We start from the raw sequence: 14,548 nt of genomic DNA on the forward strand, positions 1-14,548 counted from the left end.
CTACACACATACACACACACACAGACAGATACAGACATACACTCACACACACACACACACACACACACACACACACACACACACACACGGCTGCTTGCCTGAGGAGTTACTCTGTTGTTGGTATCATTTAACAGAAGCGGCCACGTAGACCGCATGGGGCCTGCTAAACAGCACCTTGCTCTCTGCTCTGCCCAGTCAAGGTTAGTCATCCTATCTGCCCAGTCCAGGTTAAAGTCATCCTATCTGCCCAGTCCAGGTTCAAGTCATCCTATCTGCCCAGTCCAGGTTCAAGTCATCCTATTGTATCAGTCAAAGTTACTTCAGCTCTTTCTTCTGCTGTTGTTTTGACTTGCCTCAGTGAACTATCCACCCAGCAACCCTGAAGGCTCCTAGCAGAAGTCTGAGTGTCGACGGAGGCGGAGACGGAGGCTGAGGCCACGTGCTACCGGCTCACCGAGCTGTGGAAGAGAGAGCGAGAGAGAATCCATGCCATTGTTAATTACTTGTATGCACAGGGGCAAGGGACTAAGTGTGTGCGTGTGCGTGTGTGTGCGTGTGAGACACAAACAACACGCTCAGACAGAGGTCCTCATGACATCAATTAATAAGACAACATTTCTCAGCTCCCCCTTAGACTCAGAGGTGCTGAAGGAATGAAGCGGGGGTGTGGAAGAAAGAGGGGGTGTGGAAGAAAGAGGGGGTGTGGAAGAAAGAGGGGGTGTGGAAGAAAGAGGGGGTGTGGAAGAAAGAGGGGGTGTGGAAGAAAGAGGGGGTGTGGAATGAAGCGGGGGTGTGGAAGAAAGAGGGGGTGTGGAAGAAAGAGGGGGTGTGGAAGAAAGAGGGGGTGTGGAAGAAAGAGGGGGTGTGGAAGAAAGAGGGGGTGTGGAAGAAAGAGGGGGTGTGGAAGAAAGAGGGGGTGTGGAAGAAAGCTAGAGAATGAAATGCTCCTCTTTCTCTCTCCTTGTCTTCATCTATGATGAATAATGGAGGAGCATTTCATTCTCTTTCTTCAGTTAGATGAGTTGAAGTTTCCACCTCATTTTGTGGTCAGTGTTGCACATAGCCTGTCTCCTCTTGAGAGCCATGTCTGCCTACGGCGGCCTTTCTCAATAGCAAGGCTATGCTCACTGAGTCTGCGCATAGCCTGTCTCCTCTTGAGAGCCATGTCTGCCTACGGCGGCCTTTCTCAATAGCAAGGCTATGCTCACTAGGTCTGTACATAGTCAACGCTTTCCTTAATTTTGGGTCAGTCACAGTGGTCAGGTATTCTGTCGCTGTGTACTCTCTGTTTAGGGCCAAATAGCATTCTAGTTTGCTCTGTTTTTTTTTTTTTGGTTAATTCTTTCCAATGTGTCAAGTAATTATCTGTTTGTTTTCTCATGGTTTGGTTGGGTCTAATTGTGTTTCTGTCCTAGGGCTCTATGGGGTCTGTTTGTGTTTGTGAACAGAGCCCCAGGACCTGCTTGCTTAGGGGACTCTTCTCCAGGTTCATCTCTCTGTAGGTGATGGCTTTGTTATGGAAGGTTTGGGAATCGCTTCCTTTTTAGGTGGTTGTAGAATATTTTCTGGATTTTTATAATTAGTGGGTATCGGCCTTATTCTGCTCTGCATGCAGTTTCAATTTGGTGTTTGTCCCATTTTGTGAATTCTTGGTTGGTGAGCGGACCCCAGACCTCACAACCATAAAGGACAACGGGTTCTATGACTGATTCAAGTATTTTTTAGCCAAATCCTAATGGTTGCTTTTTATGTTTCATTTGATGGCATAGAAGGCCCTTCTTGCCTTGTCTCTCAGATCGTTCACAGCTTTGTGGAAGTTACCTGCAGTGCTGATGTTTAGGCCGAGGTTTGTATAGTTTTTTTGTGTGCTCTAGGGCTCTCTATTTCTCTCTCTCTAAATAAACATACATTTGTGTTGTATTTTACAATGGTGTTTGTTCTTCACTGGTTGCATTTTTCTTGTGGCAACAGGTCACAAATCTGACTGCTGTGATTTGTTGTCAAATTCTTTGTGGATCTGTGTAATCTGAGGGAAATATGCGTCTCTAATATGGTCATACATTTGGCAGGAGGTTAGGTCAGGGAGTGCATTTCAGTTTCCATCTCATTTTGTGGGCAGTGTGCACATAGTCGGTCTTCTCTTGAGTTCTCGATTTCTGTTCCTTCTGATTTAAAAAAAAAAATGTATTCACTATGTGTTTTTATTCATTGATCTCTCAATTTGAATAACAATCAGAATCAATCTGTTTTTCCATTTGTTCTGTGTCTGCTACTATGGGTGTGGCGGGGAGGGGGAGGGAGCGCGGTCAGCCGGTCGCACGGTAATTGACTGGTAATTAACATGAACACGTTTAGCTTCTCCACGCCTCTACGGAAACAAGCTGGCTACAAGCCGCTAATGTGTAACGTAGATGCAGGGAGTCAGGAAGCAGGTTGAAAATGGTGAGTTTAATAATAACAAACACGGAGAAAACAAGAGCAGCGTCTGGACATGAAAACTGAACCAATACTGCCTGTAGAGTGATGCTAGGTGGTGCTAGATAAAGAGGGAGTAATCAGGGAGGTGATGAAGTCCAGGTGTGAGGGTTGCCAGGTAGGCGTATTGAGGGTTGCCAGGTGGGCGTAAAGAGGGTTGCCAGGTTGGCGTCACGAGGGTTGCCAGGTGGGCGTAAAGAGGGTTGCCAGGTGGGCGTCACGAGGGTTGCCAGGTGGGCGTAAAGAGGGTTGCCAGGTGGGCGTAAAGAGGGTTGCCAGGTGGGCGTAAAGAGGGTTGCCAGGTGGGCGTAAAGAGGGTTGCCAGGTGGGCGTAAAGAGGGTTGCCAGGTGGGCGTCATGAAGGTTGCCAGGTGGGCGTCACGAGGGTTGCCAGGTGGGCGTGAAGAGGGTTGCCAAGTGGGCGTAAAGAGGGTTGCCAGGTGGGCATCATGAAGGTTGCCAGGTGGGCGTAATGAGGGTTGCCAGTAGGGCGTCATGAGGGTTGCCAGGAGGGCGTCATGAGGGTTGCCAGGACCGGTGTTTAGTAAACCGGCGACGCCAAGCGCTGGAGCTGGGGTAGACGTGACAGCGTGCCTTTGGAACATCTGCATTTTTAAAAGTAATAATATTTTTTTAAATCAATAATATCAGAATAAATCCATTATTTATTTTAGTCAGGTCTGAAGAAACATTATGATTTGAAGAAAATGTATTTCAGAAAAACAGAATACGAGTTGTCCTACTGTATGTTATCTGGCTATAGGGCTGAAGGCTTGTTCATTTATCAGAATAGATACTGTATGTTATCTGGCTATAGACTGTAGACTTGTTCATTTATCAGACTAGATACTGTATGTTATCTGGCTATAGGGCTGAAGGCTTGTTCATTTATCAGACTAGATACTGTATGTTATCTGGCTATAGGGCTGAAGGCTTGTTCATTTATCAGACTAGATACTGTATGTTATCTGGCTATAGGGCTGTAGTCTTGTTCATTTATCAGACTAGATACTGTATGTTATCTGGCTATAGGGCTGTAGTCTTGTTCATTTATCAGACTAGATACTGTATGTTATCTGGCTATAGACTGTAGGCTTGTTCATTTATCAGACTAGATACTGTATGTTATCTGGCTATAGGGCTGAAGGCTTGTTCATTTATCAGACTAGATACTGTATGTTATCTGGCTATAGGGCTGTTCATTTATCAGACTAGATACTGTATGTTATCTGGCTATAGGGCTGAAGGCTTGTTCATTTATCAGACTAGATACTGTATGTTATCTGGCTATAGGGCTGAAGGCTTGTTCATTTATCAGACTAGATACTGTATGTTATCTGGCTATAGGGCTGTTCATTTATCAGACTAGATACTGTATGTTATCTGGCTATAGGGCTATAGGGCTGTTCATTTATCAGACTAGATACTGTATGTTATCTGGCTATAGGGCTGTTCATTTATCAGACTAGATACTGTATGTTATCTGGCTATAGGGCTGTTCATTTATCAGACTAGATACTGTATGTTATCTGGCTATAGACTGTAGGCTTGTTCATTTATCAGACTAGATACTGTATGTTATCTGGCTATAGACTGTAGGCTTGTTCATTTATCAGACTAGATACTGTATGTTATCTGGCTATAGGGCTGTAGTCTTGTTCATTTATCAGACTAGATACTGTATGTTATCTGGCTATAGGGCTGAAGGCTTGTTCATTTATCAGACTAGATACTGTATGTTATCTGGCTATAGGGCTGTAGGCTTGTTCATTTATCAGACTAGATACTGTATGTTATCTGGCTATAGGGCTGTAGGCTTGTTCATTTATCAGACTAGATACTGTATGTTATCTGGCTATAGGGCTGTAGGCTTGTTCATTTATCAGACTAGATACTGTATGTTATCTGGCTATAGACTGTAGGCTTGTTCATTTATCAGACTAGATACTGTATGTTATCTGGCTATAGGGCTGTAGGCTTGTTCATTTATCAGACTAGATACTGTATGTTATCTGGCTATAGGGCTGAAGGCTTGTTCATTTATCAGACTAGATACTGTATGTTATCTGGCTATAGGGCTGTAGGCTTGTTCATTTATCAGAATAGATACTGTATGTTATCTGGCTATAGACTGTAGACTTGTTCATTTATCAGACTAGATACTGTATGTTATCTGGCTATAGGGCTGAAGGCTTGTTCATTTATCAGACTAGATACTGTATGTTATCTGGCTATAGACTGTAGGCTTGTTCATTTATCAGACTAGATACTGTATGTTATCTGGCTATAGGGCTGAAGGCTTGTTCATTTATCAGACTAGATACTGTATGTTATCTGGCTATAGGGCTGAAGGCTTGTTCATTTATCAGACTAGATACTGTATGTTATCTGGCTATAGGGCTGTAGGCTTGTTCATTTATCAGACTAGATACTGTATGTTATCTGGCTATAGGGCTGTAGGCTTGTTCATTTATCAGACTAGATACTGTATGTTATCTGGCTATAGGGCTGTAGGCTTGTTCATTTATCAGACTAGATACTGTATGTTATCTGGCTATAGGGCTGTAGGCTTGTTCATTTATCAGACTAGATACTGTATGTTATCTGGCTATAGGGCTGTAGGCTTGTTCATTTATCAGACTAGATACTGTATGTTATCTGGCTATAGGGCTGTAGGCTTGTTCATTTATCAGACTAGATACTGTATGTTATCTGGCTATAGGGCTGAAGGCTTGTTCATTTATCAGACTAGATACTGTATGTTATCTGGCTATAGGGCTGTAGGCTTGTTCATTTATCAGAATAGATACTGTATGTTATCTGGCTATAGACTGTAGACTTGTTCATTTATCAGACTAGATACTGTATGTTATCTGGCTATAGGGCTGAAGGCTTGTTCATTTATCAGACTAGATACTGTATGTTATCTGGCTATAGACTGTAGGCTTGTTCATTTATCAGACTAGATACTGTATGTTATCTGGCTATAGGGCTGAAGGCTTGTTCATTTATCAGACTAGATACTGTATGTTATCTGGCTATAGGGCTGAAGGCTTGTTCATTTATCAGACTAGATACTGTATGTTATCTGGCTATAGGGCTGTAGGCTTGTTCATTTATCAGACTAGATACTGTATGTTATCTGGCTATAGGGCTGTAGGCTTGTTCATTTATCAGACTAGATACTGTATGTTATCTGGCTATAGGGCTGTAGGCTTGTTCATTTATCAGACTAGATACTGTATGTTATCTGGCTATAGGGCTGTAGGCTTGTTCATTTATCAGACTAGATACTGTATGTTATCTGGCTATAGGGCTGTAGGCTTGTTCATTTATCAGACTAGATATGCTTATAAGTCCCCTGACATTATTTTATATTATTTTATAGTAAGAAAAATATAATTGAATTCAGCTGAGTAAAATAGAAAGGCTCCTTATCCCATTCTGGAGCGAGTGCTCATATGTAGTAGCTACGTTGAGCGTAAACATGATCATTTAATACAGGTCCTATGCACTAGATTTGGCAACTCTTACTCACGAGAATAATGGCATAAATCAATAGAATGGAATGTTTCAATCTAGTTCACATCTTTAGTGAAGCAAAGACATTTAGGGACAGGGGAGAAAATGCAACAACTCAAAATAAACGGGACAGATTTTCTATTGACATCAGGAAATAGAAAGCTGTGAAAACGACCCAACATGTTTCTGAAAATATTTCACTTCATATTGTATGTGGTTGAAATACTAGCAGCTGTTATGATGCTGATAAAGACAGCACCTTTTATAGACAGTCCCTAACTGTGGTTGAAATACTATCAGCTGTTATGATGCTGTTGAAGACAGCACCTTTACAGACGGTCCCTAACTGTGGTTGAAATACTAGCAGCTGTTATGATGCTGATAAAGACATAAAGACAGCACCTTTACAGACGGTCCCTAACTGTGGTTGAACTACTATCAGCTGTTATGATGCTGTTGAAGACAGCACCTTTACAGACGGTCCCTTACTGCACATTTACATTCTCTCAAGATGCTGAAAGAAATCAAACATATTTCTCCACTCTTGTTCCCGAGTACATTTGGTATATAATTTTACTGCAATAAATACTTCATTATGCATGAGTTAATATTAAGGCTACAGTGTCAACAACAAATATTTGAACTCTTTGGAATTACCTGGATTTCTGCATAAATTTGTCATCAAATTTTATCTGATCTTCATCTAGGTCACAACAATAGACAAACACAGTCTGCTTAAACTAATAACACACAAACAGTTATATGTTTTCATGTCTTTATTGAACACACCATGTCAACATTCACAGTGCAGGGTGGGAAAAGTATGTGAACCCTTGGATTTAATAACTGGTTGACCCTCCTTTGGCAACCAATAACCTCAACCACATGTTTTCTGTAGTTGCGGAACAGACCTGCACAGCGGTCAGGAGGAATTTTACAAATCTGTTTCAGTTCAGCAATATTCTTAGGATGTCTGGAATGAACCACTCTCTTGAGGTCATGCCACAGCATCTCAATCGGGTTGAGGTCAGGACTCTGACTGGGCCGCTCCACAAGGCGTATTTTCTTCTGTTGAAGCCACTCTGTTGTTGATTTACTTTTGTGTTTTGGGTCGTTGTCCTGTTGCATCACCCAACTTCTGTTGAGCTTCAATAGGCGGACAGATAGCCTTGCATTCTTCTGCAAAAAGTCTTGATGAACTTGTGAATTCAATTTTCTGTCGATGATAGCAAGCTGTCCAGACCCTGAGGTAACAAAGCAGCCCCAAACCATGATGCTCCCTCCACCATACTTTACAGTTGGGATGAGGTTTTGATGTTGGTGTGCTGTGCTGTGCCTTTTTTTCTCTCCACACATAGTGTTGTGTATTCCTTCCAAACAACTCAACTGTAGTTTCATCTGTCCACAGAATATTTCACCAGTAGTGCTGTGGAACATCCGGGTTCACTTTTGCAAACTTCAGACAGGCAGCAATGTTGTTTTTGTACAGCGGTGGCTTCTTCCGTGGTGTCCTCTCATGAACACCATTCTTGTTTAGTGTTTTACGTATCGTAGACGTGTCAACAGAGATGTTAACATGCTCCAGAGATTTCTGTAAGTCTTCAGCTGACACTCTAGGATTCTTCTTAACCTCATTGAACATTCTGTGCTGTGCTCTTGCAGTCATCTTTGCAGGATGGCCACTCCTAGGGAGAGTAGCAACAGTGCTGAACTTTCTCCATTTATAGACAATGTGTTTTACTGTGGATTGATGAACATCAAGGCTTTTAGAGATACTTTTGTAACCCTTTCCAGCTTCATGCAAGTCAACAACTATTAATCTTAGGTCTTCTGGGATGTCTTTTGTTCGAGGCATGGTTCACATCAGGCAATGCTTCTTGTGAACAGCAAACTCAAATTGTGTGAGTGTTTTGTATAGGGCAAGGCAGCTCTAACCAACATCTCCAATCTCGTCTCAATGACTGGACTCCAGGTTAGCTGACTTCTGACTACAATTAGCTTTTGGAGAAGTCATTATCCTAGGGGGTTCAAATACCTTTTCCCAACCTACACTGTGAATGTTTAAATGATGTATTCAATATAGACAAGACAAGAACAATACAATAATGTGTGTGTGTTATTAGTTTAAGCAGACTGTGTTTGTCTGTTGTTGTGACCCAGATGAAGATCAAATTTTATGACCAATTTATGCAGAAATCCAGATAGATCTAAAGGGTTCACATACGTTTTCTTGCCACTGTATGTGAGAGGTTACAGATTTCATATTCCATTTAACCAATCTGAACGGTTACAGTTCCCTTAACCTATTTGAAGTTCCTGTCTTGTGCAGAGCATTCGGAAAGTATTCAGACCCCTTGACTTTTTCCACATTTTGTTACGTTACAGCCTTATTCTAAAAATGGATTAAATTATATTTTGTCCTCATCAATCTACACACAATACCCCATAATGACATCACAATACCCCATAATGACATCACAATACCCCATAATGACATCACAATACCCCATAATGACATCACAATACCCCATAATGACAAAGCAGAAACAGGTTTTTAGGCATTTTAGCAAATGTATGAAATAAAAAAACTGAAATATATTACATTTCCATAATTATTCAGACCCTTTACTCAGTACTTTGTTGAAGCACATTTGGCAGCAATTAAAGCCTTGTCTTCTTGGGTCTGACGCTACAAGCATGGCCCACCTACAGTACCACTCAAACGTTTGGACACACCTTCTCATTCAAGGGTTTTCCTTTATTTTTACTATTTTCTACATTGTAGAATAATAGTGAAGACATAAACTATTAAATAGCACATATGGAGTCATGTAGTAACCAAAAAAGTGTTAAACAAATCAAAATATATGTTTGATTCTTCTATACCCTCTACACACTCTTGGCATTCTCTCAACCAGCTTTACCTAAAATGCTTTTCCAACAGTATGGAAGGAATTCCCACATATGCTGAGCACTTGTTGGCTGCTTTTCCTTCACTCTGCAGTCCGACTCATCCCAAACCATTTCATTAGAGTTACCAGCCTGGAGGTGTGTTGGCTCATTGTCCTGTTGAAAAACAAATGATAGTCCCACTAAGCGCAAACCAGATGGGATGGTGTTTCACTGCAGAATGCTGTGGTAGCCACGCTGGTTAAGTGTGCCTTGAATTCTAAATATATCACTGACAGCGTCACCACTAAAGCACTCCCACACCTCCTCCTCCATGCTTCACGGTGGGAACCACACATGCAGAGATAATCCGTTCACCTACTCTGCATCTCACAGAGACACGGCAGTTGGAACCAAAAATCTCACATTTGGACTCATCAGACCAAAGGATAGATTTCCACTGGTCTAATGTCCATATTCTTATTGGTGTCCTTTTGTAGTGGTTTCTTTGCAGCAATTCGACCATGAAAGCTTGATTCACACAGTCTCCTCTGAACAATTGTTGTTGAGATGTGTCTGTTACTTAAACTCTGGGAACCATTTATTTGGGCTGCAATTTCTGAGTCTGGTAACTCTAATGAACTTCTCCTCTGCAGCAGAGGTAACTCTGGGTCTTCCTTTCCTGTGGCGGTCCTCCTGAGAGCCAGTTTCATCATGGTGCTTTGCTTTCTCTCTGATTATTTGAGCTGTTCTTGCCATAATATGGACTTGGTCTTTTTTAACAAATAGGGTTATCTTCTGTATACCACCCCTACCTTGTCACAACTAAACTGATTGGCTCAAACGCATTAAGAATGAAAGAAATTCCACAAATTAACTTTTAACCAGGCACACCTGTTAATTGAAATGCATTGATTTACTACCTCGTGAAAGCTGGTAACAAGCCAACAAGTGCTCAGCATATGTGGGAACTCCTTCAAGACTGTTGGTAAAGCATTCCAGGTGAAGCTGGTTGAGAGAATGCCAAGAGTGTGCAAAGCTGTCATCAAGGCAAAGGGTGGCTACTTTGAAGAATCTCAAATATAAAATATATTTAGATTTTTTTTTAACCCTTTTTTGGTAACTACATGATTCCATTCCGTGTTATTTCATAGTTTTATTGTCTTCATTATTATTCTACAATGTAGAATATAATACAATTAAAGAAAAACCCTTGAATGAGTAGTGTACGTTTGTCCAAACTTTTGACTGGTACTGTATATTTGGAGAGTTTCACCCATTCTTCTCTGCAGATCCTCTCAAGCTCTGTCAGGTTGGATGGGGAGTGTCGCTGCACAGCTGTTTTCAGGTCTCTCCAGAGATGTTCGATCGAGTTCAAGTCCCGGCTCTGGCTGAGCCACTCATTCAGAGACTTGTCCCGACGCTTCTCCTGCGTTGTCTTGGCTGTGTGCTTAGGGTCGGTGTCCTGTTGGAAGGTGAACTTTCCGTCTCCCAGTTCCTGCCGCTGAAAAACATCCCTACAGCATGATGCTGCCACCACCATGCTTCACCATGGTGTCAGGTTTCCTCCAAACGTGATGCTTGGCTTTCAGGCCAAAGAGTTCAATCTTGGTTAAAACAGACCAGAGAATTTTGTTTCTCATGGAATGAGAGTCCTTTAGGTGCCTTTTGGCAAACTCCAAGCGGGCTGTCATGTGCCTTTTACTGAGGAGTGGCTTCCGCTACCATAAACACCTGATTGGTGGAGTGCTGCAGAGATGGTTGTCCTTCTGGAAGGTTCTCCCATCTCCACGGAGGAACTCTGGAGCTCTGTCAGTGACCATCAGATTCTTGGTCACCTCCCTGACCAAGGCCCTTCTTCCCCGATTGCTCAGTTTGGCCGGGCGGCCAGCTCTAGGAATAGTTAATCCAAACTTCTTCCATTTAAGAATGATGAAGACCATTTTGTTATTCGGTACTTTCAATGCTGTAAGTATTTTTTGGTACCCTTCCCCAGATCTGTGCCTCGACACAATCCTGTCTTGGAGCTCTACAGACAATTCCTTCGACCTCATGGCTTGGTTTTTGCTCTGACATGCACTGTCAACTGTGGGACCTTTATATAGACAGGTGTGTGCCTTTCCAAATTATGTCCAATCAATTGAATTTTTCCACAGGTGGACTCCAATCAAGTTGTAGAAACATCAATGGAAACAGGATGTAACTGAGCTCAATTTCAAGTCTCATAGCAAAGGGTCTGAATACTTATGTAAATAAGGTATTTCTGTTTTTTATGTTTTCATTCATTGTCAGAAATGTCTAAAAACCTGTTTTCTCTTTGTCATCATGGGAAGTTTCTTCTTGGTCTATTAACTAATTGCTCACCTGGTGATGTCATAAGGCCGGCCAAAACTACATCCCACCAAAACAATCTGACATTTCAAACAGCTCTGACACTTAAAGGGCATTATCATCATTTTCACAGTATTATTCCAATCTCATAGTGTTGGAAATCACTTTTTTGACTGCACTGTGCCTTTAAAGGTCATTTCCAATTGTGCCAATAAATGCAGCGTTTACCGTGAATCCAGGCGGAAAACATTGCATTTCAATTTCAATCACGTTGTAACGCTGAACTTCCGCGATACAGATTGAGTAGAGCCCTTACTTTGTTAAGTAACTGATTAATACTTCACCTCTATTCTCCAGGGTTGACCATTGGAACAACGAGAAAGAGCGTGTAGTTCTGATCACAGACAACTCCCTGCTGGTCTGTAAGTACGACTTCATCATGCTCAACATTGAGCAGATACAGAAAATCCCTCTCAACTTCATAGACCGCATCTCCCATGGCAACTTCAGCTTCCCCCAGCGGTCTCTCCTCAAGTGAGTACCTCTCTCCTCCTCACATAAGTATCCCTCCCTTCCATCTCCATCACTCCCTCTCCTCTTCCTCCTCCTCCTCCTCCTTAACCCATACATTTCATTCAACCACTAGAAACCCACTTGCTGGCCAACAGATTTTCTTTTTTGTTAAGGGTTGGATCAGCTTTAATATTGTGGATAGATGGTTTCTTCCATCAATGTAATTGTCTGCATCATTTCCAATACCCCATATATTGTTTGGGTAAATATATCTACATACATACATGCATGCATGTGTGTGTGTATGTATATACAGTATATATCGTTTTTTCTCAGTTTTTCACAATTCCTGACATTTAATCCTAGTAAAAATTCTCCGTCTTAGGTCAGTTAGGATCACCACTATATTTTAAGAATGTGAAATGTCAGAATAATAGTAGAGAGAGATTTCTTTCAGCTTTTATTTCTTTCATCACATTCCCAGTGGGTCAGAAGTTTACATACACTCAATTAGTATTTGGTTGCATCGCCTTTAAATTGTTTAACTTGGGTCAAATGTTTCGGGTAGCCTTCCACAAGCTTCCCACAATAAGTTGGGTGAATTTTGGCCCATTTCTCCTGACAAAGCTGGTGTAACTGAGTCAGGTTTGTAGGCCTACTTGCTCGCACACACTTTTTCAGTTCTGCCCACACATTTTCTATAGGATTGAGGTCAGGGCTTTGTGATGGCCACTCCAATACCTTGACTTTGTTGTCCTTAAGCCATTTTTCCACAACTTTGGAAGTATGCTTGGGGTCATTTTCCATTTGGAAGACCCATTTGCGACCAAGCTCTATCTTCCTGACTGATGTCTTGAGATGTTGCTTCAATATATCCACATAATTTTCCTTCCTTCAATGCTTCCTTCCTTCAATCTATTTTGTGAAGTGCACCAGTCCCTCCTGCAGCAAAGCACCCCCACAACATGATGCTGCCACCCCTGTTCATCACGGTTGGGATGGTGTTCTTCAGCTTGCAAGCCTCTCCCCTTTTTTCCTCCAAACATAACGATGGTCATTATGGCCAAATAGTTCTATTTTTGTTTCATCAGACGAGAGGACATTTCTCCAAAAAGTACGATCTTTGTCCCCATCTGCAGAAACCGTAGTCTGGCTTTTTTATGGCGGTTTTGGAGCAGTGGCTTCTTCCTTGCTGAGCGGCCTTTCAGGTTATGTCAATATAGGACTCGTTTTACTGTGGATATAGATACTTATGTACCTGTTTCCTCCAGCATCTTCACAATGTCCTTTGCTGTTGTTCTGGGATTGATTTGCACTTTTTGCACCAAAGTACGTTCATCTCTAGGAGACAGAACGCGTCTCCATCCTGAGCGATATGACGGCTGCGTGGTCCCATGGCGTTTATACTTACATACTATTGTTTGTACAGATGAACGTGGTACCTTGGGGTTTTTGGAAATTGCTCCCAAGGATGTACCAGACTTGTGGACGTCTTGGCTGATTTCTTTAGATTTTCCCATGATGTCAAGCAGAGAGGCACTGAGTTGGAAGGTAGGCCTTGAAATACATCCACAGGTACACCTCCAATTGACTCTAATTATGTCAATTAGCCTATCAGAAGCTTCTAAAGCCATGACATAATTTTCTGTAATTTTCCAAGCTGTTTAAAGGCACAGTCAACTTAGTGTATGTTAACTTCTGACCCACAGGAATTGTGATACAGTGAATTATAAGTGAAATAATCTGTCTGTAAACAATTGTCGTAAAAATGACTTGTGTCATACACAAAGTAGATGTCCTAATCGACTTGCCAAAACTATAGTTTGTTAACAAGAAATGTGTGGAGTGTTTGAAAAACGAGCTTTAGTGACTCCACCCTAACTTCCGACTTCAACTATACCTTGATGATCTGTTTGGACAATTTGCACATTTGGATCAAAATGACTGTTTATTTTAATATCATCACCCCTTTTGAACGTCTTTGCCCATGGGAGAAATATATTTATCCCCCCCCCAGTCCTTTTCCACAAAAACTTCATCTAAAATTGTTGAATGAGTTTCCTGTAAACAATAGATATTATAGATATTATATTACCTCTCTCTCAGCCAGGTAAATACTGATTGTCTTTTCTTATTATCTGATAAACCATTACAATTATAACTGGCTATACTTATTTCACCACTTACCATAATGAGATACAACTTTCAATTCTATTGATCATAATATATGTTTGTAAAATGATGATTGAGTGTCTATATAGCTGTACCATGATATAGCAATTGCATTGCTTATACGTACACCTCCAATTGGTCCCCACTATTCCACCCGCTAAAAGCCCTCCTCATCCCGAGTTGTCATCCCATGGACCCGATGAGACCCCGACCCATCCACAGAACAGAAGCAGATCAAACGCATGTTCATCACCCTCGATTTATATTTTATATAGCCAAAAAATATACACTGCTGTTCAAAAGTTTGGGGTCACTTATAGACATTACCTTGTTTTTGAAAGAAAAGCTATTTTTCGGTCCATTAAAATAAGATCAAATTGATCAGAAATAAAGTGTAGACAGTGTTAATGTTGTACATGACTATTGTAGTTGGAAACGGCTGAATGGACTATCTACATAGACGTACAGAGGCCCATTAATGCATTAATAGGTTATTAACAGTGTTGTAAATGACTATTGTAGCTGGAAACGGCTGAATGGACTATCTACATAGACGTACAGAGGCCCATTAATGCATTAATAGGTTATTAACAGTGTTGTACATGACTATTGTAGTTGGAAACGGCTGAATGGACTATCTACATAG

The 14,548-nt window shown here is 41.4% G+C and overlaps 1 protein-coding gene across 1 annotated transcript in view; it reads left to right on the forward strand.

Moving 5' to 3' along the window:
* The window catches only part of LOC139410294 (tumor protein p63-regulated gene 1-like protein), a 66,885-nt gene that overhangs the window by 10,531 nt on the left and 41,806 nt on the right, over positions 1–14,548 (forward strand). The window contains exon 4 of the mRNA XM_071155784.1: positions 11,575–11,751. Coding sequence (XP_071011885.1) covers positions 11,575–11,751 — 177 coding nt within the window. The remainder of the gene's footprint in view (positions 1–11,574; positions 11,752–14,548) is intronic.

The sequence above is a fragment of the Oncorhynchus clarkii genome, chromosome 5 (assembly GCF_045791955.1).
Source record: "Oncorhynchus clarkii lewisi isolate Uvic-CL-2024 chromosome 5, UVic_Ocla_1.0, whole genome shotgun sequence".
Taxonomy (NCBI): Eukaryota; Metazoa; Chordata; class Actinopteri; order Salmoniformes; family Salmonidae; genus Oncorhynchus; species Oncorhynchus clarkii.